The 25,605-nt window shown below is 41.9% G+C and overlaps 1 protein-coding gene across 1 annotated transcript in view; it reads left to right on the top strand.

Moving 5' to 3' along the window:
* Nucleotides 1-1,868: 1,868 nt before the first annotated feature.
* Nucleotides 1,869-25,605, top strand: part of CATSPERB (cation channel sperm associated auxiliary subunit beta) — a 61,114-nt gene continuing 37,377 nt past the window's right edge. The window contains exons 1-8 of the mRNA XM_042438664.1: nucleotides 1,869-1,896; nucleotides 2,026-2,118; nucleotides 2,322-2,440; nucleotides 6,445-6,477; nucleotides 14,961-15,027; nucleotides 19,894-19,940; nucleotides 21,416-21,568; nucleotides 23,375-23,527. Coding sequence (XP_042294598.1) covers nucleotides 2,085-2,118; nucleotides 2,322-2,440; nucleotides 6,445-6,477; nucleotides 14,961-15,027; nucleotides 19,894-19,940; nucleotides 21,416-21,568; nucleotides 23,375-23,527 — 606 coding nt within the window. The 5' untranslated portion in view covers nucleotides 1,869-1,896; nucleotides 2,026-2,084. The remainder of the gene's footprint in view (nucleotides 1,897-2,025; nucleotides 2,119-2,321; nucleotides 2,441-6,444; nucleotides 6,478-14,960; nucleotides 15,028-19,893; nucleotides 19,941-21,415; nucleotides 21,569-23,374; nucleotides 23,528-25,605) is intronic.

The raw sequence follows: 25,605 nt of genomic DNA, 5'->3' as shown, positions 1-25,605 counted from the left end.
AAGATTTCCAAGCCTCTGCAGATTGGTACACTAGACAACTGCTGTACTCTTTCAGTTGCAGGATGCATTGAGAAAAGCAGTTGTGGAAAGACCTCAAGGCTTGACCTGCCTTTCTCAATGAAACCAGTAAAATAAAGAGCATGACAGATATTATTCTCCACCTCCCCAATCTCTATTGTCATAACTATGTCTGCTGATGCATAATCTCACCAATGTACAGTATGCTCATAGGAATAATCACTGTTTCTTTTGTATGTCCTATTGAAACAGATATTGCTCCAATAGAGGAGTGGTTTGTAAAATTTAATATGCATCATGGATTAAATATGTTTACTACCGAAGGAACTTTACTAGATATTATGAGAGGTAAGCCATACTTTATGTAAACTCTTGGAGTTTTACTTGTAATGATATCTCTGTAGAATTATCGACACATTATTTACACATTCAGTACAGTACCCTATGAATATATTCATATGTTGAGTTTCGGGTCTATACCTGGAAGCCATGTAGGACACCAATCCTAATGAATCTAATATAGTGAAAGATGGAAGTATGTACACAAAATAATGTGCTGATGTTTTTAGTTTGACAGACTAGAAAATGAACCAAGATCAAACCAAAAAAGTGAATCAAGATCAACCCAAAGTAGATTTAGCAACTGTCCAAGACAAGCCTGTAGCTAGGCCCTTAGGGGCCCTGGGGCAGACAGTAGGGCTCAGTAGGGTGGAGCGTTCATATGCTCCCAAGTCCTACCACGCACTGTGGGTGCCATCTTGGCACACTGCCATTTGGGGGGCCTTTGACTGGAGGACCCAGGGCGGTGCCTCGGTTGCCCCAGCCTAGCTACGGGCCTGGTCCAAGATGCTGTTTGAACACTCCACACGCTCCCAAGTGGCCCAGAAACAGCTTGGCTACCCACACATGAGCCTGCTTTTGGGCACTCTAGCAGCATGGCATTTACATGCTGCATGCCACCGGAGCACCAGGAAGCCACCCCGAGCATGTGGCAGGGCCAGAAAAGCCTCTTTGCCTCTCCTTTTTTGGCCAGCTTCAAGGCGAATTAGGGTTGTGACATGCTGTTGTGGTGGTACAATCCGGCTTTGGAAGGGGTGGCTCCAAGGCACACCTTCCTCCCAGTATATTTGTGTCATTTTCATGTTGTGTCACATAAGATTAAGATTGTAAATTTATTTTCTGTTTTAATATATAAAAAAAGATCATGATACTTTCTGTCAGATGCTTGCTTTCTTCACGAAGTGGGGCAGGGTTCAGTTGTGTCAGAGAAATATCATAAGGAGACTAGATTCTCATGTTCTCATGAGATCTGGCCAAGATCTGGGGTGAGATCTTGCCAGATTTTGCCCCAAGTCTCATGATTGCTGCAACCATGAGATTATGCTGAAGAATATTAGTACCAGTCCCCATGGAGGCCCAGTGTAAAGGAGGCCCCTCTGGGGAGGCATTGTGCTAAGACTTCTCTGGGGACCTTCATAAACAACTGATTTATACTAACTGGAGATTAGGTGGTATGCATTTTCCCCTTCACCTACACTTCATGCTTGAAAGCAATTCTTTAAATGGTTCATATGTGTTTAAGTACATTTCAGAAACATGTGCTTAGGGAACCTCATGAACCTCATATTGTTGCTAGAAAAAATAAAACAACATAATTGAGTAACAGTTGCCATATTTGTACATAATGATAAACCAAGATTCCTGACTTACTGGTGTTTTCTAATTTTACAGAGCCTATTCTTCAGTGGATTTGGAAACTTGGTACACCAGTGGATATTACTTCTTCATTGAATCAGATAATAAATACCACATTAACAAAAAGTCCCTGTGCCAGTGATGCAGGAATATTAGGTGCAATTTATACCACTGGAGTAACAGGTAAGTATAGTACATTACTGTACATCATTAAATGTCACAGAATCATAGAACCAGTGGTTGGGATGTTGCATTACCCCCTACATGGATAACCAAAGCCCCATATCTAAACATCTACTTTTTTCTTTATAGGAGTAATTATAGGAATCACTTACACTGGATTTATTACTCGAGATACATTGTGGCATAATATGACAAGCACCATTTGTGCTGTCCTAGATGATGGTAATTACTTCTTCTTTTCAATGCTTCAATTAGACTATTCCTATTCTTTTTTTAAAAATAGCCTGTCCTATCATAGGTAATGCATGGAGTGAGGGGTGGGTAATGTTAGAATTCCAAACCTTGGGCTCTAAAGAGCTGTCCCTCATTGCTGGCCAAGAAAAATCTATGCTAAGATTTTTCATTGTGCTTTTTCTTTCTCATAGATTGCAGTGGTCTTGCACTCGTGGATCTAATTCTAATAAATACTCGTCTGATAATACTTACTACATTGGGATTATTTATTAGTGCAGATCTGCGTTATACAACAGGACAGATGCTGAAAGTACGTAAATATGTCTCTGAATATACCAACATCTTCCCTGGTGTTACATAAATTATTAATAGAGAAACTGTAAAAGGAAATACACTCATCCCTCCACATCTGCAGCTTTGACTTTTGTGGATTTGATTATTCATGGATTTTATTAATATGTTCTCTCTAAGAATATGTAGTTCCCCCAGCGCAACTCTATAGTCAACTTTAACCAAAGGTCGAACTGAAGGACCTAGAGATTCCTAGAGAGAACACTCCACTAAGCATTTGTAGCTCCTCCAGAGCAATTCTATGGTCAATGTATACCACAGAGTTGTACTGGAGGACCTAGAGATTCCCAGAGAGGTGTTCTCTCAGGGAAAAACATAGTGTTTTTGTTATCTGAAGTTTTCTACATTCATGGGAGTCCTGTGCCTCTAACCCTAGTGAATGTAGAGGGATGACTGTATTGAAATTATTAATAATCATACAGTAAACTTGGGTTAAAGAATCAGTATGGGGCAGTGGTTTGAGTGTTGAAATTACAACTCTGGAGATCAGGGTTCAGTTCCCCAGTCAGCCATGGAAACCCACTGCATGACCTTGGGCAAGTCACACACTCTCAGCCTTAGAAAATCTTACAATGGGTTGTCCATAAGTCAGAAACAACTTGGAGGCAGACAACAACACAAAACTTGGGATGTCTTTTCCTGGTGTTGAGAGAGACTACAGGTTTTGCTCTTCCTTTTCTTCTTTTTATTGTGATTTTTTTTCGTGTGTGTGCACACACACAAAATAAAAGAAAAATGAGAGTGTTGGCATCTCTCTTTCTGGATTCTGTGGGACCATCTATAATTGAATATAGCAAATACAATCACAACTTAAGTCTCATTACACTTTAGCAAAGAGCCAGTTTGGTATAGTGGTTAGGGTGTTAGACTAGGACTATGAAGATCAGGATTCAGATCCCTGTTCAGCCATTGAAACCCACTGGGTGACATTGGGAAAGTGACGTTCTCTTAGTCTCTCCTTGCAATGGCAAACCCTCTCTAAACAAATCTTGCAAGAAAACCTCATGATAGACTTAATTTAGGGTTGCACACAACAACATATGTTTATCAACATGACACAAAATTACAGTGGGCCCATCATCTTGACAGTATTAAATTTCATACATATGTACCGTGCCAAAAGTTCAATGTGTCCAATGAGTTGCCTGCGCAAGACTTGATTGCAGGATTTTTCTGCCTGTGTTGCTCAGTAACATGGCAACATTTGGATTAAATCTTAAAGCCCTAAATAAAAAGATACAACATTGGTGCAAATGTATACTAGAAATTCCACTATAAAGGTTCTGAAGTTATACTGCACTTCCATATACTACAGTAAGTGAAGCTCCAATTATCCCTTTTTATCCTAGTGGAGAAAGGCAGTAGGAAGGTTTAAAAGCTTTTGAAATTGGACTTGAAAACCATACATTTCACCCACCCAAAGTCACATTGGAGAAAAGAGGTATTTCTACCATGTCTCTGTGTTAAATGGATTATTTTAGATCACATGACTGCACCGGCTGTGCTTTTTAAAAAATCTTCCCAGTATGCATGCAGATATACATAAATTTGTGTATCCATATCCATATAAATAGCCCTTCTTGTTTTCTTGTCAGTTTTACTGCCTCCTTGCATTCACATTGGGTGGCTCTCTCACTGGATTCCCTTACTCCAGAAGAATTAAATAACCCCTCATTAAGTTTAGTCCATGACATTTAAAGTTACCCATGTGACTTCTGCTCAAGATTAACAAGATAAAAAAACCTCTACAGATTAGAAGAGCTAGGTTGTAAACCTATTGGCCCCAATCCAGTAAAAATTACAACCTGGTCCCATGTTTCTTTGAATCTATTTCCTGCTGGGTCCAAAGGAATTTCGTCATCTTTGATAAGCCTGTAATCCTTTGCCCTCTTACCTGTGAGCAAGTCCCACTAGTTGGACTTACTTCCATGTAGGAACATAGGAAATTGCACTGTTTATGAACTGAATGATTTTCTATGTTCCTACACAGAAATAAGTCCAACTGGTGGGACTTACTCACAAGCCGAAGTGTTGTTAGGAGTGCTTGAGGGTCCTACAGGTGGGGGAGATGGCTTAATTCCTGGTTGTTCATAACCTGATCCTGATCCTGGTTGGTGGGAGTTGTGCAAAGTTTGTTGTCCAAACTAGATTTTAACCCCTCTCATACTCTTGCAGCCTCAGAGGGAGGCAAATTCCCTCTAAATATCTCTTGTCAAGAAAACCCTGTGATAGGGTCACCATAAGTTAGAAAAGACTACAACAACAAAAACAAAACAGTGAATTGCCACTGGCCAAGTAATTCAATGAAGTTATTATCAGCCCTTGGCTTACACTTAACTTTACCCTAAAATTGAGTGGGTTTACAGTGGGTTTCCATGGCTATGCAGGGATTTAAACCTTAGTCTCCCAGAGTGCTAGTCCAGAACTCAGTCCACTACACATTTGGCTAATGTGTCATAAATCGTATTTAACTTTTCTAATTGCTCTTGCTGGGAAATGTGAGAGACAGTAGTGGAACTCTAAAGCACAATCATTAATGAACTATGCTGAACAGTTCACCAGTCCACTCCACTCCATGAAAGAAAGTTGGAGCATCGCATGGAGAAAAACCTCTTCTCACATGTCATTCATGTATTAGGGAGGATATCAAGATTGAGAGTGAGGGCAGGTGAGATGCCAGAGAACAAGGGAAGACTACATGATGCAAGAAGAAAGTGGGTATGGACAAATGCATGTTTTGTAGATTTGTCCACACCTGCTCTCTTCCTGCATCATGTAATCTTCCCTTGTTCTCTGGCGTCTCACATGCCCTCATCCCCAGTCTTGATACCCTCCTACTTCATTTAACAAATAGGAAGATACCATGAAATCTTGTGCCTGAACTCCTAGAACATCTATCTGCCAGTGAGTATCGGCATACAAAGGTTGGCCTAATACAGACAGGCAGGAAAAAGTGGCTTCCAGACGCTTCAGGGATGGGGTGTGCACATGACACATGCCCTGAAAGTGGTTGGAAGCTGCATGGGGAGTATGCCAAGAGTGCTCAAACCCAGAAGAGCCAGCACAAAAAGGAGCAGCAAAATGCTACTCCTGATGGTGGCTGGGTTGGAGACTGTGATGATGGTCTGGATCAAGACAGGGCCTGGGCCGTTGCTGTGGCCCTGTACCGATCAGGTGCTGACCGACACTAGTCAGATGCTGCGCCAAGCTGCCAGTCTTCATGACCCCTTTAAGATTCCAACAATTCTGTTATACGGTAGAGTACACATATAGGCCTTCATGCCATAATATTTATTTTTGGTTCATTGTATGGAGCTGGGAAGTCAGCAGCATTACAGAACTAAAGGCAGACAGAGATGCAGGTCCAACTCTGTGCTGAAGCTAGATCCCTAAATCCTTCACCTATCTGCAAGTGTCACTTGTGACATTCAAACTGCAGATTAGCCACACCCACTGGCTAATCCAGGAATGGGGGACCTTTGGTTATTTTGGTCTAGAGCTCATAATCCCTCAATATGGGAGTTGAAATCTATAATATCTGGAGGACAAAGCTTCCCCAACTTTATTCTAAGCTCTAATTGTTAAGTAGGAAGAAAGACTTTACAGAGAGAGTTCAGACTCAGACATGATTTGTAGGACAGAAAGATTGGTTGAGTGTGAAAGAATGTGACTACTTCTGCATTACAAATCAATTCAAGCAGCTGGATTCCTTACATATATGGTGCTCAGTGGATATAGTGTTTGATGACTGCCACAATGATGAGGCATATGCATGATTTAAAATACTATTATTTTACTAATCATAATGACTAGGTATAATGTACAGTGGAGCATCTCAAGATCAAGAAGATGTAGTAAGTGGTTGTGTAAAGTAACATATGTCTAAAATTACTTTGTGAGAAATGTGAGGAGAAATTTTCTTCACATTATTACATTTCATTTTATTATCTTATTTTCTTCCAGTTCAGCAAACCAACCTTGTGCGGCTTTGAAATGGTGAGAAATTGTTATATATTACTTTTGCTGTTCCTAATGTCAAATTAGTTTACTTTCTCCTGCCTTGTTCAAAACAGTTTCAGACATTTACAAATGCCTGTTCTTCCTTTCTGGTGAAAATAAATTCTTTGTTGTCTCTGGCTGTATCCACACTGCAGAAATAATCAGGTTTGACACCACTTTAACTGCCATGGCTCAATGCTATGGAATTCTGTGAACTGTAGTTTTGTGAGACATTTAGCCTTATCTGTCAGAGAGCTCTGATGTCACAGCAAACTACAGTTCCCAGAATTCTATAGCACTGAGCAAAGGCAGTTAAAGTAGTGCAAACTGGATTATTTTTGCAGTGCAGGTGTAGCCTTTGTGTTTATTCTGCATCTGTACAGAGATGTTTGGAAACTTCTGAAATGAAGCTAAATGTTTTAGTGGAAGCCCAAAGTTGAAGGAGGGTGCCACATTCCTAAAAGATGTATTCATGTGCTCCTGGATAGGCCAAAAACATTACATTTTCCCATACTTCCTCTCTTTAACATCAAAGGAACTAGCCAATCTCAGGAACAAATTAGCTGATTGCATCCTAATAACTTCATGGTAACCAAGGCAATTATGGTTTGCAGTGCTCCTTTGCCTTGCATGCCATCCCGACTGCAGGCTGCCAAATCAGACCTACTCTCTTTTTCTCCATTTCCACAGACAACATTGTTTTATGCCCTGATTTTGATTTCCTGCCAAAGGTTGTCATAATTTTTCACATTTTTCAGGAAATTGCTCTGTTGTTATTTTCCCCCTCACTACGATTGGATGAGGACCACATATGGTACACATTTGATGTGTCATGGCTTTTTATGTGGACAAGACAAAGTCCTTCCATGCAAAAACTTGCCTGTGTCATCTCAATCCCTTCTGCAACGGGCTGTGGTAGCTGTTCCATCAGTTTTAGACAACTTCTAGCCTTGTCTCAACCTTTCTGATTCATACCACCATCCAGGCTTGGTTCCTTACTGCATTCAATCCACTTCGGCATTCCCCAAAAAGTGGCTTACAGTACCAAGGTTGGTCCAGTAGTCTCTATGTGGTGGGTGGTCTGTGGTCGTTGGAGGAAAAGAGCCTTCATGTCAATGCTCTCAACTGTTGGCAGTAGAAAAAGCATTCCTTCCTAAGAATCTTTGTAAGAGGCATGATGGTCCAAGTGTTGACAATCAACACCACAGTCCTATATTACGTAAACAGCAAGGTGGTACTCAATCTTGCACCCTCCTTTGCCTCACTATTTGATTCTGGGATTGGTGCCAGGGACGTTGTCGGGGGGGGGTCCAGGTGGCCGGTCGGATCCCCCCTTCCGTTAGATACAATGATGGCGCATGCCACCACGCCGCTGTGCCCAAGCCCCATTATAATGGTGGCACTTAGTCTGGACCCCCCCCCCTTCCCAAATCCTAGCTACGTCCCTGCTGGTGCCTTCCAGGGACCATCTCCATTTTTTCCTGTCTATCTTCCCAGAGAGAAAATGGCCTTGAAGATGCTCTGTCCAGAATACACTTGAGCCACAAGTGAAGGCTCCATCCTAGAATCATAGAATCATAGTTGGAAGAGACCGCACGGGCCATCCAGTCCAACCCCCTGCCATGCAGGAAACCAAATCAAAGCATTCCCGACAGATGGCCCTCTAGCCTCTGCTTAAAGACCTCCAAGGAAGGAGACTCCCCTACACTCCGAGGCAAGGACGTAGCCTGGGGGGGGTGTGGGGTTTGGGGGTCGGGACCCCCCTATCAGGCCTGGGGGCGTTCAAGCTCCTTCCTCCCCCCTCCCCTCCATTAAAACCAAGGCGAGGGACAGGAAAGACAACAACAGTTCCTCTTTTCCCTCTACTCCGTGGCTTATGGAGGGGGGAGGGAGGAGGGAGCGAGGAGGGCTTGAACGCCAAGCTCAGGAGAGAGAGAGAGAGAGGGAGTCCCTGTGACTCCTTTCGTTTCGTTTCCTTCTGAGTCCGGCTTCCACTCCTCCTTCTCCTCCTTCTCCTCCTCCCCCCCTTCCTCCCTCCCCTCAGGGAGAACTGAAGAAAAGAAGGAAAAGGTGACTTCTAACTTTTAGCTGTTATCCATGTACAATATAGAATATAATATAATAATAATAATATAATATAATAATCATCCTTACCCAAAATGCTGAGGATTAGATGTATTTTGGATTTTGGAGTTTTCAGAGTTTGGTATATTTATATACAGTATTATGTCTAATGGGATTTATACTGGGGATGGGATCCATGTATGTTTCATATGCATCTCATAGACATAGACTGAAGGTAATTTAATGCACTATATTTTTAAAATAATTTTGTGCTGCTGCATACTGCTTCAGCAACACCTGAGACCACTATGCCTTGTATAATCATAATTACGTCATTGATCTAAACCTTCAGGATTTCCAAGTTTCCTTGAGGTGGGGGTCAGACCAGATGCTCTGAGGGTCAGTTTGAGGTTTTGGAAGTCCAGGAAAGGAGACTCAGGCTCTACCTGGACATTTCTCCTGATAATGGACTCAGGTTTTCAAAAAACAGTCATTCTGGATTTTGCAACAACAAAAAAAGAGGGGGTCTGTGATGCAAAAAGGCAAGCGGCTCTTCCAGCCTTGTTTTTTCTCTTTTTTAAAACACAAATAGTATAAAATACAGTTAGCTGGCCCTTTTTCAGCATGTCAATGGGGATGCTTTGATGGAGAGTTCCTGCATGGCAGAATGGGGTTGGATTGGATGGCCCTGACAAAGAAGGCTAATGTCTCACAAAACTCAATACCCAGATATTGTTGTTGTTGTTATTTTCTTATATCCCGCCTTTCTCCCAATATACAGACTCAAGGTGGTGATTTTCCATAGCATCAATCTATAGTATATTTTTCTACAATGCAGATGGACACCTCCATTACATAAATTGTTGAGGATGCTTTGACTGGGAGTTCCTGCATGGCAGAATGGGGTTGGACTGGATCAGGCCCTTCTAGGTCTCTTCTAACTCTATGATTCCATGATTCTGTAGCACTCTGAGCCTACTGTGATTTTAATAGTTTTTAAATGTATAAAGTATATAAGTCTTATAATGCAGCCATGCACTGATGGCCATGCACTATAATTTTTTATTGTTTGATTTTATACTCTACCTTTCTCCCAAAATGGATTCTCTTAAAGGGGTTTGTTTAATATAAAAGAAGAAACGTATAATGGCTTGGAATTAAAATTATGATAGATGATAGATGTAAGATAGATAGGTAGGTAGGTCTTGGAATTAAAAGGTGTGTGTGTGTGTGTGTATCTCAAAATTAAAAATCCCTCTTGGAAGTGGGATGAAATGTGTGGATGCAGCCTGGGTTCGTAGCTCAGATCAGTGTTGGGATACACGTGTCTCAAAGCATGAGAGAGTGTCTCTGAGCATGAACAGAGTGGCTGCCGTCATGCTGAGCGCAGCTGCACTTGCTTTATCGAGCTGATTTATCTGATGTAAACACCTTCAGAGGAAGGACTCAGTTTGCTCTGCACTGAAAAAATATCTAGTTTGATTGCCTTTAACTGTTCTTGGCTCCATGTTGTGAATGCTGGGATTTGTAGTTTGTTGTTGGCACCTGACAATGACTCCACTACAGTTCCCAGATTCCATTGCACGAGCCATAACGGAAGTTAAGTGGTGCCATCAAGGTGTCGAGGGTAAACGCTCGACACTCTTTTGTGTCTTGGGGGGGCGCTCTTAGCCTCTCAAAATGGTGGCACTTAGTCTTGACCCCCCCCCTTCCCAAAATCCTGGCTACATCCTTGTCCGAGGAGTGTGTTCCACTGTCGAACAGCCCTTACTGTCAGGAAGTTCTTCTGAATGTTGAGGCGGAATCTCTTTTTCTGTAGCTTGCATCCCTTGTTCTGGGTCCTGTTCTCTGGAGCAGCAGAAAACAAGCTTGCTCCCTCCTCAATTGACTCCTTTCAAAATTTAAACAGGACTATCATATCACCTCTTACCTTCTCTTCTCCAGGCTAAACATCCCCAGTCCCTGAGTCGTTCCTCATAGGGCTGGTTTCCCGACCTTTCACCATTTTAGTCGCCCTCTCTGGACACGCTCCAGTTTCTAAATGTTCTTTTTGAATGTGGTGCCCAGAACTGGACACAATATTCCAGGTGAGGCCTGACCAGAGCAGAATACAGTGGCACATTTGCTTCTCTTGATCTAGACCAGGGGTAGCAACCTGGGCTCGCAGCCCGGATGCGGCCGGCGCGGCTTGGGACCGGCCCCAGCCCGGTCCTGCCGCCGATTGCCGCAAGGGCCTTTGGCCTCTTGCGCACCGGGGCAAGGGGGGCCATTGTCTATAGACGCCTCAGAAAAGCATTTATATTAACATTTTTTTTAAATCAGCAAAAATTTTTGCGTGTCCTCCACTTTTTTAAAAAAAGTGTCCACCATTTGAATGTTGTCCTAATTGTCCCGTCCGGTTTATTTATTTATTTAACTTTTAAAAAATATTTAATTATTAATTATTTATTTATTTTGGCCCCCCCAGTTGCTGAGGAGCAGCAACCCGGCCCCCGGCTCAAAATGGTTGCCTACCCCTCATCTAGACACTTACTTTTATTGATGCCGCCTAAAATTGCATTGGCCTTTTTAGCTGCCGCATCACACTTTTCACCATGTTCAACTTGTGGTCTACTTGGACTCCCAGATCCTTTTCACATGTGTTTCATTCAGCCAGGTGTCCCCCATCCTATATCTGTGCATTTTATTTTCTGCCCTAAGTGCAGTACCTTACATTTTTCTGTGTTGAATTTCATTTTGTTAGCTTTGGCCCAGCTTTCTAGTGTATTCAGGTCATTTTGAATGTTGATTTTGTCCTCTGGGTATTAGCTATTCCTCCTAATTTGGTGTCATCTGCAAATTTTGATAAGTTGCTCCCAATTCTGTCATCCAGGTCATTGATAAAGATGTGAATAACACTGGCCCCAGGACAGACCTGTGGGACCCCACTGGTCACTTCTCTCCAGGATGAAAAAGAGCCCTTGTTGAGCACCCTTTGCGTTCGGGCCGATCAACTAGTTACAAATCATGTAACAGTTACTTAGTCTAGCCCACATTTTACAAGCTTGTTTGCAAGAATGTCATGGGACCTTGTCAAAGGCCTTGTGAAATCAAGATATACTATATCCACAGCATTCCCTTCATCTACCAAGCTGATATTTTATCAAAGAAAGAGATGTTAGATTGTCTGGCATGACTTGTTTCTCTGAACCCATGTTGACTTTTGTGATTATGGCATTGCCTTCTTGATGTTCACCGACTCTCTGTTTAATGATCTGCTCCAGAATCTTTCCTGGTATTGATCCTGAGGCTCTGAAGCCCATTTTTAGCCATGTCCTTAGTTAGGTCCTTTTTGTTTGGCTTAAAATTCCCAGCACAAGCAGTTCTGTTCTAGGAGTCATAGGGCAGGTTGTATCTCTTTACTTGATATAGTCTCGCACTGTATGCCTTCCTTCCACTTTCTCTTCTTACCCGAGTCATTGCCAAGCTCCACCAGGACGAGTGAGTGGCATCTGATCACCCCAGGATGGCCAACAAACAGCCCTGGTTCACACATCTTCTTCACCTATCCCCAGGACAGTTGTTTGTTTGCCACGCAGGCCAGATCTCTTCCCTGGATCACCCTATGCAAGGCCAGATCAGACACCCCAATCTCAACACCCTTCACCTGATGGCATGGAGGATCCTGCTGCCCTAGATGTTGTACAGTTCATCATCTTTCTACCAGGTGGTCCTATCACTAGAAATGGAAGGGTTTGTTGACTCCTGCTTCCACAGTCGATCGGTTGTCTGAAGCTGCCATCACAGATGTGCCGAACTTGTTACTTTCTTTGTGGATCAAAACCTCTCTTTGTCTTTGACATTGTTACTTGGCTGCCATTTTGGCACATTTTCAGTTTCTTGATAAGCCTTCTTATTTAACACATCTTTTGGTCTGGAAGTTTTGGAAGGATATAAGCACCTTCACCTCCAGGTGTTGGGTCCAACACCCCAGTGGACTGGTGCTTGGCCAGCTCTATGGCAGACCCTCAAGCAGATGACAACCTGTGATATACAGCTGCTGTCATGGAAGACTACATTTGGCTGCCTTGACACTACTCAGAGAGCTAATGAGCTTTTTGCCCTGCAGGTGGATGACCCATCTCTTTGGTTCCATTAGACAGGGCTGTGTTGAAACCTGACCATCACCTTCTTGCCAAAGTGTGTCCTCTTCCATCTCAGCAAGACATTGTATTGCCTTCCCTGTTTCAGCAACCTACTTTGGACTGTGAGAAGCACAACAACACCTTGATGTATGGGGGCATTAGCCTTTGTAGATAGGACTGTTGCCTTTCATACCGCTCCCGACTCTTTGGTCAAGTGTGAAGGAAATTACTGCCTATCTCTTTACAATACTTCTTGAAGGTGGTAATCAACATATCAATGCTGTCATATGATCTGGCTCGAAAGCACCCTTATTACTGGGACTGAGCCCACTCCCCCAAGGCATTTGTTGTCCTAATGCTTCCTGACTGGTGTTTCAATCATGGACATTTACCATGCAGCTACTTGTCTGCCTCTAATTTGTATTGCTATATAGGTATGGGGAAGGCCTGGTGACTTGTATTAGGTTCAAGCTTAAGGTAATTGAACTTTGGTCGAGTATTGAGATCATGGTTCTTTGTAAACCATACAAAAAAAAGTGTGTGGGTTTTTTGTGTTGGTAAAAAATAAAACACAAAACAAATAGACAAAATAAAACACAAATACACAAAAACTAAACAAGTTAGCTTTGTTGTGTGTGGGTTTTTGTTTTGTGGTTTACCCAACCACACCAACTTTTTTTTGTTTTTGGTTTTCGCGGTTTGTGGGGTTTTTTTTTGGGGGTGGGGTGGGGGGGGTGGTGGTGGGGGGGTGGGGGTGGGGGAGGTTTTTTTTTTCTTTTTTGTTTTTTTTTTTTTTGGTTTTTTTTGTTTTTTTTTTTTTGTTTTTCTTTTTTTTTTTTTTTTTTTTTTTTTTTTTTTGTTTTTTTTTTTTTTTTTGGTTTTTTGGTTTTTATTCCCCCCCCCCACCCACCCCCCCACCCCCCCCCCCACCCCCCCCCCCCTCCCTCCCCCCCCCAAACCCCCACACCCCCCCCCCCACCACCCCCCCCCACCCCCCACCCCCCCCCGATCTTTCTTTGTTTGTTTTTTTTTTTCCATTTGTTTTTTTTGTTTTGTGGTGGTGGTGTTGGTGGGTTAAAAAACAACACAAAAAACAAACCACACACCAACTTTTTTTTTTTTTTCCGTGGGGGGGGGTTTTTTTTTTTAATTCATTGGACTTGAGCCAAAGCTTATTGTTTCTTGAATACCTCTGTACTGACTGCTACATATATACCTATGAAGCTGGATGCATCCCATTCAGCTTTATCCAAGGTGTCTGGTTGCCGGGTATCTAGATTGCCTCAGCACCATATATTCGTCGTGCAGTTGCTACATCCTATTGGAGCCGGGAGTTCTTGCTTATGTTTCTGACTTCATATGTTTTTCATATGTACTCACAAGCATAAGCTTGATTGTTTGCACTGACACTCCCACCTCCTACTTCTTGTAGCTTGCTAGTCTCCCAGTTGTGTGAGTCAAAGAGATCACAAAGAAGAAGGACAGTTTACATATCTATAACTGTAGTTTTTTGAGTGGCCATTTGTGAAGTCACACAACTCCTCCCCTCATTGTGTCTTGCTGGTTCACAAAGATGGCTGTATTGACATCCTATGGAGCTGGCAAGCTGTGGTGAGAGCCCCTTATATTGGGCTGGCAGAGATGTGTGGGGTTACCGCCAAAACTCTTTAGAATGCTATAGAATGCTCCAGAACAGTCACTGTGCAGGTGCAGGATAATTCAGTTGTGTGAGTTCACCAATAACCCAGTTGTGTGTGTTCATAGAGTTCACACTTCTTCAAGTTCACTCAAAGGGCTACAGTTACGAGTATGCAGCCTGTCCTTAACTTTACTTTATTTAATTTGTAATGCATAAAATCTTAGTAATAAATGCCACTGATTATTAGTATTAATGAGTTAAATTTCTTCTTTTAATCTGTGGCAAGGGCCCATGTTTAAAAGATTTGTCTCTGAATGATAAAATACTTCAGGGTGCTACTTGCCTATCCAGCATGCCCTGGAAATTCCTTCCTGATGCTCATGATACAGTACAGTTTCCTTTTTATCTTATATTATTGGACTCAAGAAATGGCTGTTTTAAGCAGCCATGACTAGTATTGCTGATGCTGCCAGAAGAAACTAGAAAGAACTGGTGCTCTTCTCCATTTTTTTCTGGCATGTGGCAGTCCTATGAAGAACTGCTGGGCCAGTGTACGGAAGCTATGATTTATTGGACCTCTTCTGAACTTTGCCAGCCATGCACAATTCAAAATTAGCAACTGGCATACACTTATTTCATGTTTTTCTTTGTAGGATGATTATTTGAGAGCAAGAATATGGTATAGCCGCCAATGTCTAGCTAACAGGGAAAACTATGAAGGTAAGGAAACCAGAGTTGCAAGCAGTATAAATATAAGAAGAAAGAAGAGTATAACTTAAATATTATACTAGAGGCAGATCCCTAGTACAGTGGTGCCCCGGGATACGAATTGATCGCGTTACGAAATTTCCGGGATACGAAAAAGTTACATTGGAAAAAACTGTTCCGGGATACGATGTTTTTTTCGGGTTACGAATTTTTTTTCGGCGCGAAATTCAAACCGCAAAGCGCGGCTAGCGGCTTTCCAGCGCTAATGGAAAGCCTTTTCGGGTTGCGAAATTACTCGGGTTACGAACGGAGCGGCGGAACGAATTAATTTCGTAACCCGAGGGACTACTGTATTTACTTTTAAAGGCTATTTTTGTTATATATTCAGATACCCTATAATACAACTGTATTATAATGTTTGTAGCCAAGAAAAGGACATGTTGACTGAACTACCTGCAGAAATATATGATATTTATCAACAAATATAAATATCCACATAAAAGTTCCAGATTTGAATCCTTTGGCATTGACAGTGGGTTGCAGAATGATAGATGGAAAGCAAAGGAGTGATAGGCTGTAACCTAAGAGATTTTGTTTCACAGAGACAAAATTACTCTTATAGTAGTCTATAGCAATAGTAGTCTATAGCAAAATTATTTTCCTTCCATATATTATGGAGCTTCTGTTCATGTGTAATCTAAGATTATGGTTTCCCAACCAGCAGAGAATTAACTGTTTAGAATCTAGATGTTTCTATTTAAGTATTTTAGTACATTATTTCCCAAATTATGGCTGAAATGTTCAGAAACACATTTATCAGATCTGAAGGAAAGAACATTTTGGCCAGAATTCTGTTAGTGAAATACAAAGGTATAAGTTGTGCTGCCCATGTGGAATGGCTTTTTTAGACAATACAGAACAGATATTATTATTATTATTATTAACCTTTATTTATGAAGCGCTTTAAATTTACACAGCGCTGTACATGCAATCTTTTTAGTTAGACGGTTCCCTGCCCTCAGGCTTACAATCTAAAAAGACATGACACAGAAGGAGAAGGGGGTGGTGACGGGAAAGGCTAAGAGGTCCAGCAGTTCCTCTCAACCTCCGAGGCCTGGACCAAGGCAGATGGACTGGAGGGAGGGCTTGGCTTCATAATGGAAGGTTAATCATTATCCAGGGAAAATACATACTCACAAGTAGGATAATACATATACAGTACATAGCAATACAGGAAATGGATCGATAAACAGCCAACAACAGAACATCAGATAGTAAGCGACAATTATGCGATGCCTGGGAAGGCTTCTCTGAATAGGATGGTTTTCAACTCCGTTTTGAAGCTGGTTAAAGAAGTGATGGCTCTTGCTTGTGGAGGAAGAAGGTTCCAGGAGTGAGGGGCAGCAAGTGAAAAGGGGCGAATCCGAGATGGGGCAGAGGAAATCCTGGGCTGGGACAGCAGACCTTGACTACCAGAACGGAGGGCCCTGGTGGGAAGGTGAGGAGAAAGAAGGTCGAATAAGTAAGGAGGGGCCAGTCCATGGAGGGCTTTGAATGTCGACAGCAGGAGCTTATACTGAATGCGGAAAGGGAGGGGGAGCCAGTGAAGGGATGCCAAGACAGGAGAGATGTGGTCAGAGCGGTGGGTGGAAGTGATAATGCGTGCAGCTGAATGCTGGACAGAGATTAAAGGACGGAGGTGAGAAAGAGGAAGCCCAGCCAGGAGGACATTACAGTAATCAAGTCGTGAGACCACTAGGGCATGGACCAGGATCTTGGCAGTAGAGGTGGAGAGATATGGTCGGATTTTGGCAATATTGTACAAAAAGAATCTACAAGCCTTGGCTGTGGTCTGGATCTGAGGGATACACGACAGAGAAGAGTCAAAGATAAAACCAAGACTGCGGGTTTGCTGGACTGGTTGAATGGAAATGTTGTCCACAGAGACAGAAAAGGAGTGTTGAAGGTTGGGCTTAGGAGGAAAGACAAGAAGCTCCGTCTTGGACATGTTGAGCTTCAAACGCCGATGGCGCATCCACTGTGAGACAGCTGTAAGGCAAGATGAGACTTGCTGTTCAAGCCTTGGAGAAAGGTCAGGGGCAGAAAGATACAGCTGGGTGTCATCGGCATATAGATGGTAGGAAAAGCCAAAAGAGCTGATGAGTTTTCCTAAGGACAGTGTGTAGAGAGAAAACAGAAGGGGACCCAGAACAGAGCCCTGGGGAACTCCAACAGATAAGGGAACAGGAGAAGAAGTCTGACCTCCTGCAACCACTGCAAAAGATCTGCCAGACAAGTAAGATCTAAACCAGTCGATAACAGAGTCTAAGAACCCAAGGTCAGAGAGTATGTCAATTAGGAGACAGTGATCAACAGTGTCAAAGGCTGCAGACAAATCAAGAAGGATGAGAACAGAGTAAAGGCCATTAGCCTTGGCCCGTAAAAGGTCATTCGAGATCTTAGTGAGGGCTGTCTCTGTGGAATGCTTTGGGCGGAAGCCAGACTGAAAGGGATCAAGAATGGAGTTGGCTTGAAGAAACTCAAGACAGCGCGAATAGACAACCCGTTCCAAAACCTTAGAAAGAAAGGGGAGAAGAGAAATCGGACGATAGCTAGACAAAGAGGAGGGGTCAAGAGAGATATGTCAGCTGATGGTGGCAAGAATGGAGTCCTTCAAGTGGACCTATTGTAGGTATGGGATAATGCATCTACGGTACTGTATCAATGTGTCTTGTGCATTGTGCACTGCTTCTGTCCATTGTGCATTGTTTAATGAGGTGGTAGCTCATTTCTCATATGTTGTGCTGTAATAGTATGCAGTATAGGGATTCCATAATACTACTGTAGAATAATTAGACTGGCAGATATTTATGCTACATTGAGACAAGCCAATGATTTTTGGTAAAAGAAGCAGTAAGAATTCATATATTGTTCACCCTTTTTGCAAGCAAGTATTATTATTAATACATAATATTTGTTTGTTGTTATATGCCTCCAAGTTATTTCTGATTTGTGGTGACCCTAAAGCAAACCTAACATGGGGGTTATCTTGGAAAGATTTGCTCAGAGGGGGGTTGCCATTGTCTTTTTTTTCTTGAGGCTGACAAAGTGTGACTTAGCAAAGGTCACCCAGTTGTTGTTGTTGTTGTTGTTGTTGTTGTTGTTATTATTATTAAGCTTTACTTATATAGCGCTGTAAATTTACACAGCACTGTACATACAATCTTTTAATTAGACGGTTCCCTGCCCTCAGGCTTACAATCTAAGAAGACATGACACAAAAGGGGAAGGGAGTGGAGGATGGAGCCAGAAGCCTTCTGGGAAGGGCTCAGTTCCTTTGCGGAGGCCTGGTGGGATTGGCCCACCCCCTCTCTCCCTCAGAAGCCAGGATGGAGCCAGAAGCCTTCTGGGAAGGGCTCAGTTCCTTTGGGGAGGCCTGGTGGGATTTGCCTACCTCCTCTCTCCCTCAGAAGCCAGGATGGAGCCAGTGCATCTCTAATACTGATCAGAGATTCTAACTCTGGTCTCCAGAGTTGTAGTCCACTGCTCACACTATTATACCACATTGGCATATTTCACATACATTATCTACCTATATTTTTTTACCATAGCATTGTGAAATACAATATTCATCATCATCATCATCATCATCATCATCATCATCATCATCATCATCATCTTCCATGTTGCTGATAGACGGAGGGCTGAGGTTAAAGGGCCATATCGTAAATCTGGCAGAGGCAAGGTGGGAAACAAGGACTTCCCATCAGAGAGAACCTTAACCCTGATTTAATGCTAAATCAATGCCGACATTCTCTGTGAACAGACAAATCAATTTCTTTTTAACCAATATGTGATAAAGTTTAAAATCCTGGGTAGTTTTCACTGTGGTTAATATCAATATGCATGCAATACCTAACGGTGATTAAGGGGGTAATTTGTGCAATAGACAGCATTCCATGTGTAGTGACCAGCTGTTGTTTTAGACCTCCCAGCCTGCTCTCAGGCTTGCTGCAGAAGTTACAAGTATAACTTTGCCACAATATTGTCTTTTGGAGGCGGGGTGTTAATACATCAGAGATAAAAACAGCCCTCCTGGATCAGCCCAAAAGGGACATCTAGTTCATTATTGTATTTTCAACATGAAACTGACAATATGTGCAACCATGGTGTTAAGGCAACAGCCTTCCTGTTTGCATTGGCATCATTAGGGGAGTGCAGTGGTGTGGCTCACACCAGGTGACATCGCAGAAGGGAAATGACACCTGGTCAGCCCCCCATGTCATCCTTTATGTTTCATTCCCCATGCACGCTTCATTCCCTGTACATGCACCATTCCGTTCCCTGCACTCTTCTCCCACATTCCGCCTCCACGAGCCTTTCCTGTGTGCACTCCGTTCCCCGTTTCCTCATCAAGAAAAGGACGAGACAGCATAGGGAGAGGAAGTGCATGCCATCCCCGGAAGCCCTGCCCCTGGAAATCCCACTGGAAGCCCTGTCTCCAGAAACGTCACCGGAAGCCCTGCCCCAGAAGCCCCACCACCCAAACTGGATTACCCCCAGTGCAGGAATGTCACTGCCTGTTTGTCGTGGGTATCTGGCAAAGAGGTGCATATTGCCTCTGTATATGGCATTTTTATATAATTTCTGAGAACTGCAACACATTTGTTAACAATTGCAAATCAAAGCATTTTAAACACAGAAGCTTTAAAGACAAAAACAGTCCTGATCATTCCTGTCTAATTCAAGCCTGTAGATTTTGAAGTCTAGAGAAAAATTAGTTTTAAAATCTGACCTTAAACTCTTTGCGGATGTTCAACCTAGATGTATGTATTTTGTAAACAGTATGACTTGTGTTTAATGCATTTGTCCTTTCAGTGGACTATGTTGGTCTGTCATTTAACAAAGACAAGACATTAAGTCAGGTAAGAAAAGATGGTAAAGCCTGATGTTTTATTGATTAAAATCTTGTTGCTTATATATATGAATCCCTGACAATATGGTAATAAATGTTCAGAGACCATATGGAAGCTTGAACAAAGTTTCTGTCAAATCCAGTCATAGCACAAGGTGCCTATATAGAGTGATTATATTTTGCAGAATTTCTTGTAACACTATATGTTGTAATTTCTCTTTCCAATATGTGGTTGGGTAATATGCTGCTATTTGGAAGACATTAAGCTAAAGGGAGGCAAGACAGAGAATGGCCAATCAATGATTAAACATTTCCAGTGAAAATATCATAGTTTGTTAGGCATGTGAAGGAAGGATTCAAAGGACTGGACTGAGGAGGTACCTAACAGAGAGAGCTGGGAAGAATGGGCATGAGATTGTAAAAAATCTGTGATTAAGTACTTTACCGCATGAGAAAAGAAAGGTGAAATGGATTTGGAGAGTAGCAGTTTTCTCCATGCCACTCTGCATGCCATCATAGCACTTTCATTCTCTTCCCAAGGGGAGGCAGTCATCAAAACATGCCTTCTGCTGAAAGGATTTTTCCTGTTCAACCAGAGGCATGCTCTGATGACTGTCTCCCCTTGGGAAGAAAATGGAAGTGCTACAATGGCATGCAGAGTGGCATGGAGAAAGCCATTACTCTCCGAATCTATTTCTCCTTTCTTTTCTCATGTAATGAAGACAATCATATGGAAGTGAGCAGTGCAGAATGAGGAAAAACCCAAAAGTTCAAAAGGTTATAATTGTTATGCTTAGAATATCAAACACCTAAGCCAATAGAAAGATGCCTGGGCTTTTGTGGCTTCTATGGTTTCTTTTTCTTGATCTCAAAATTCCTTTTAAAATCCCATTATAGATCTAGGATGCATTCCAAATTGCAGCATCCCTCTTATTTTTCTTCAAAATAAAAGTGATCAGTTTAAACATAATTTTAAAGGAGGGGGGAGTGAGAATAGTGTCATATGCAGTTTTGGCTTGAGTTTTTTACTTCTTACTGATTGGTTTCTTTTTTATTTCTGTAGTGCTGAAAAATTTATTTGACAAGGCTTTGAAGCCAGAGCTATGGACTTTATCACACAGGAGGCAAGTGTCCTCCTGCCACCATTAAATCCTGTCAATATTGTGCAATAATGGGAAGATTTTCACACACGTCGCCATTATCACGCAATTATCTCATGAATACAGTGGCAAAATTGCACTGCTTTTTATTTACGGGGAATTCCCATGAATAAAAAGCTGTGCAATTTTGCAGCTATATTCATGGGATAATCACACAATCATGGCAACGTCGTGTGAAAATCATCCCATTATTTCACAATATTGATGGGATTTAATGACAGGAGGAAGACGCTTGCCTCTCATGTGATAAAGTCCTATGTTTGATTCCTAAACCAATTATCAATATGTTAGCTTTCTCTACTAATTTAGCTATCTTTTTTAACAGGAATCCACCTGTTTCTATAGTAATGATTCATTTACGAAATGGCATAATTGCTTGCCTCACAGAACAAAAGCTGAAAAATCAATTTCTAGACGCGTAGTTTCTTTCATTGTTGATTATGAACAGAACGCAGGCATAGCAATTTTATCTCAGCAGGTAAAAGGACGTGACTTATTTATCAGTGCTGTCTATATAGCATTTTCTAGTTGTTCGTAGTTCTTCTCTTCTGTCAAATTCTCATGCAGAAGTATTTGGCAAAGCTATGTTAATTGTTGAAGTGTTTGGAATTAAAAGATGGATGGACAAGGAGAATTAAACAATAGATGGGACAAGGTTTGAAATAATATGGAATTTTTATGCCCTCCAGTTCTTTGGCTACTCTACCACTGTCAACATTGTTTTCTGTAAATGCATTACACTCCACTCCTCTGGCCTCCAAGGAGACTTCTAACATTATTTGGAGTAAAACGGCAGCAGTAAAATGCAATTAATAAGAGGAGCAACATTACCTTCCATAGCTGCAGAAAAATACTGGCGAAATAAGAATGTCTTTACTGTTGGCCTGAAGGACAGGAGACAAGGTGGCAAATTGGCTTACCTGGGGAAGAAGTTCACACCAAGGAGTCCCTCTCATGTATCCCAGCCAAGTGAGGTTGCATCTGCATTGTAGACATAATGCAGTTTGACACTGCTTTAACTGCAAGGGCTCAATGATATGGAATTCTGGGGTTTGTAGTTTCTTGTGCATTGGAGCTCTCTGACAGAGAAGGCTAAACATCTCACAAAAGTATAAACCACAGAAACCCATAGCATTGAGCCTTGGCAGGTAAAACAGTGTCCAACAGCCTAAAGCAACTGTCCAAGGTGGTGAATGCTTTCCCCAAAACAGGTTCAGCATCTTGGATTTTGACCAAGGTCCAAACCAAAACCTGTAGAGGAATTGCTGCCTTACTAATATGGAAGCCACCAGTCACTGCTGATTGGCATACACCAGATATTAGAGTAGCTAATGCTTTTTATACATCTAAAAAAAATTCACAGACAGCCCAGGGACAGCATGTTGAAATAATGTGAGCAGGAGTTTATTCAGGAAAGGAAATAGATAATATTTAGAAAGGAAATAGCTAAAATAGCTGAATCTGTACTAATGCAGTCCTAGCTACAGCCACCATCAAGTAGCCATCCTCCCGTATAATCCACGACGTGCACTCAGGTCCTCTGGGAGGAATTTATTGCAACCTATGAAAACTAGATTGTCGGCAACTGCCCAGAGGACCTTTTCGGCAACCGCTCCCAGATTATGGAATGGCCTGCCGGAAGAAATTGATCACATTGCCACCTTAGACAGCTTCAAAAAAGCTGTTAAGACAGCTCTGGCAGGCCTAGATAACCACCAAAAATCTGAACCGTCTATATCCCTGACTTCCACCACAGCCACTGTTTGATCTGTTTGCAATTTTAAGGTATGTTTTAAATTACAAATTTTAGGGGGTGGGTGAGATATTGGGATGTGGGTCTGTATTGTTTTAATGTGTAAGCTGCCTCGGTTGTGTTGCACAGAGAAGCGGGATACAAATAAATTTTATTATTATTAGGTATTTAAAAATAGTCCCTCAGTACCACAGTTTGGGCCCTGGCCTGCAAACAGCACTTGAATCTGTCCAAAATAATGGCCTTTAGTCAATTTACAGCCAGATGATCCACAAAGATATCGCTGATACCTTTGATTATAAAACTGAAAACTACAGTGAAGGCCAGATGAATTAACTGTGACATATTCTCCCTGTCAGGTTTCTGGTTTAAGTTATCCAACACAGTGACCAACAAGTATTTCACTAGCTAGAAGTGTCTTATCCTCAGGAAAATGAACTTGTCCAGTCTGACTCATTTTCCTACTAGATCTTTGTTTATCTGTGATTGTGTACAATTTTTGTTGTTTTTATTTTCTCCTTTCCTTCCTAGAACAGGGCATTGGTGTCAGTACACAGTTTAAAAGGCCATGAACTAAATAAGCAGAGAAAATTTCCAGCTTTCTGGTTTCCAGACCCAACCTTTATCCCATTCGGAATGTTTTTCCATCCGGACAGTCATTTTTTATATGCTTATGGAAATCAGGTACGTAAGAATAGGAAACCTATTGAAATGGAATAATAATAACAACAACAACAACAACAACAATAATAATAATAATAGGATTTATTTATATGCTGCCCAATCACTGGGAATCCGGACAACAGAGGGGATAATACAAGGCAATAACAATAAACATGAATTAAAAAACAAATACACATAATTTCATGTGTATCATGATTATAATTATTAAGTTCATACATTCTTTTGGTTTCTTTTGGAAAAGAAAGACATATCTTTGAAGGAAGAAGACTTGAAATACCACAAAGTAGCCTAAAATTCTTAGAGGCACCAGATCCTGTCTGATCTTGGAAGCTAAGCAGGGTCAGCCATAGTTAGTAATTGGATAGGAGACCCCCAATTAATGCCAGGTGCTGTAGGCTATATTTCAGAGAAGCAACCGGCAAAACCGCCTCAGTATTTCTTGCTTAAGAAAATCCTTAGGTTTTCTAAGAGGGGCCAGTATATTGTAGTGCCTTGAACATTGGACTATGACCCTGGATAACAGAGTTCAAATCCCTGCTTGTCCATGAAACCCACTGGGGGAGCCTGGGCAAATCACACTCTCTCAGCCTCAGAGGATGGCAATGGCAAGCCCCCTCTGAAGAAATGTGCCAAGAAAACCCTGTGATAGATTCACCTTAGGGTCTTCATAAGTCAGAAATGACTTGAAAGCACACAACAGCAACAACAATAAAACACTATGAAATTAATGAGCTCGCCATAAATTGAATGGTGACTTGAAGGTGAACGCACGCGCACACACCTATATTAGGTCCCTTGTATTAGAGTTTACATCACTGTAAAGATGGGTTGCTTCAATAAAGGAAATCATTGCCTTGAGTTTGCAAGACCTGAGCAGGATTGTTGATTACTGGTGGTCTTGGCAGTCTCTCTTCATAGGCTCTCCATAAGCTCAAACCAACTTGATGACAATTAACAGCAGTATCAACACGTAGTACTATTTCTCAAATGAATACAAAGGAAGTTATCTAATAAGTTGTAAATTGCTACATTGAGCTACCTTGGATCCCATCCTTGGAGAAAGGCTGGGTATAAATTCAATAAAATCAATAAATCCATATATAATGATTGTGTAATAATCAGATTTGCAACATTGTTCAAAGTTTTGTGAAAAAGAATTGGAATTTTTATTTAAATGAATGATTTCAAATTAAGTTTTTCTCTTTAAGGTTTAAATAATGATTTATATTTTTGTCATTTAAATCAGTTTACCTAGCATAGCATAGTGGGTTGAGTCCTGGACTATGACTCTGGAGACTAGGGTTCAATTCCCAGCTTAGCCATGAAACCCACTGGTGAACTTGGACAGGTCACATGCTTGGAGCCTCAGGGGAAGGCCATGGCAAACCTCCTTGGAACTTGGCTAAATGAAACTACACGTGAAAGGGATCTAGGAGTCCTAGTAGACCACAAGTTGAACATGAGTCAACAGTGTGATGCGGCAGCTAAAATGGCCAATGCTGTTCTAGGTTGCATCAATAGAAGTATAGTGTCTTGATCAAGAGAAGTAATGGTGCCACTCTATTCTGCCTTGTTCAGGCCTCACCTGGAATACTGTGTCCAGTTCTGGGCCCTACAGTTCAAAAAGGATGTTGAGAAACTGGAGCATGTCCACAGGAGGGCAACCAAAATGGTGAAGGGTCTGGAAACCATGCCCTATGAGGAGAGACTTAGGGACCTGGGTATGTTTATTCTGGAGAAGAGAAGGTTAAGAGGTGATATGATAGCCCTGTTTAAATATTTGAAGGAATGTCATATTGAGGAGGGAGAACAGGACCCAGAACAATGGATGCAAGCTACAGGAAAAGAGATTCCACCTAAACATTAAGAGGAACTTCCTGACAGTAAGAGCTGTTCAACAGTGGAACACACTTCCTCAGAGTGTAGTGGCATCTCCTTCTTTGGAGGTCTTTAAACAGATGCTGGATGGCCATCTGTCAGGGGTGCTTTGATTGGAAGTTCCTGCATGGCAGGGAGATTACACTGGATGGCCCTTGTGGTCTCTTCCAATTCTGCGATTCTATAATTCTATGAAATCT

This window comes from Sceloporus undulatus, chromosome 1, assembly GCF_019175285.1.
Source record: "Sceloporus undulatus isolate JIND9_A2432 ecotype Alabama chromosome 1, SceUnd_v1.1, whole genome shotgun sequence".
In the NCBI taxonomy this organism is placed as follows: domain Eukaryota; kingdom Metazoa; phylum Chordata; class Lepidosauria; order Squamata; family Phrynosomatidae; genus Sceloporus; species Sceloporus undulatus.
The sequence above is the reverse complement of the archived record's forward strand: the minus strand, read 5'-3'. Positions and strand labels throughout refer to the sequence as shown.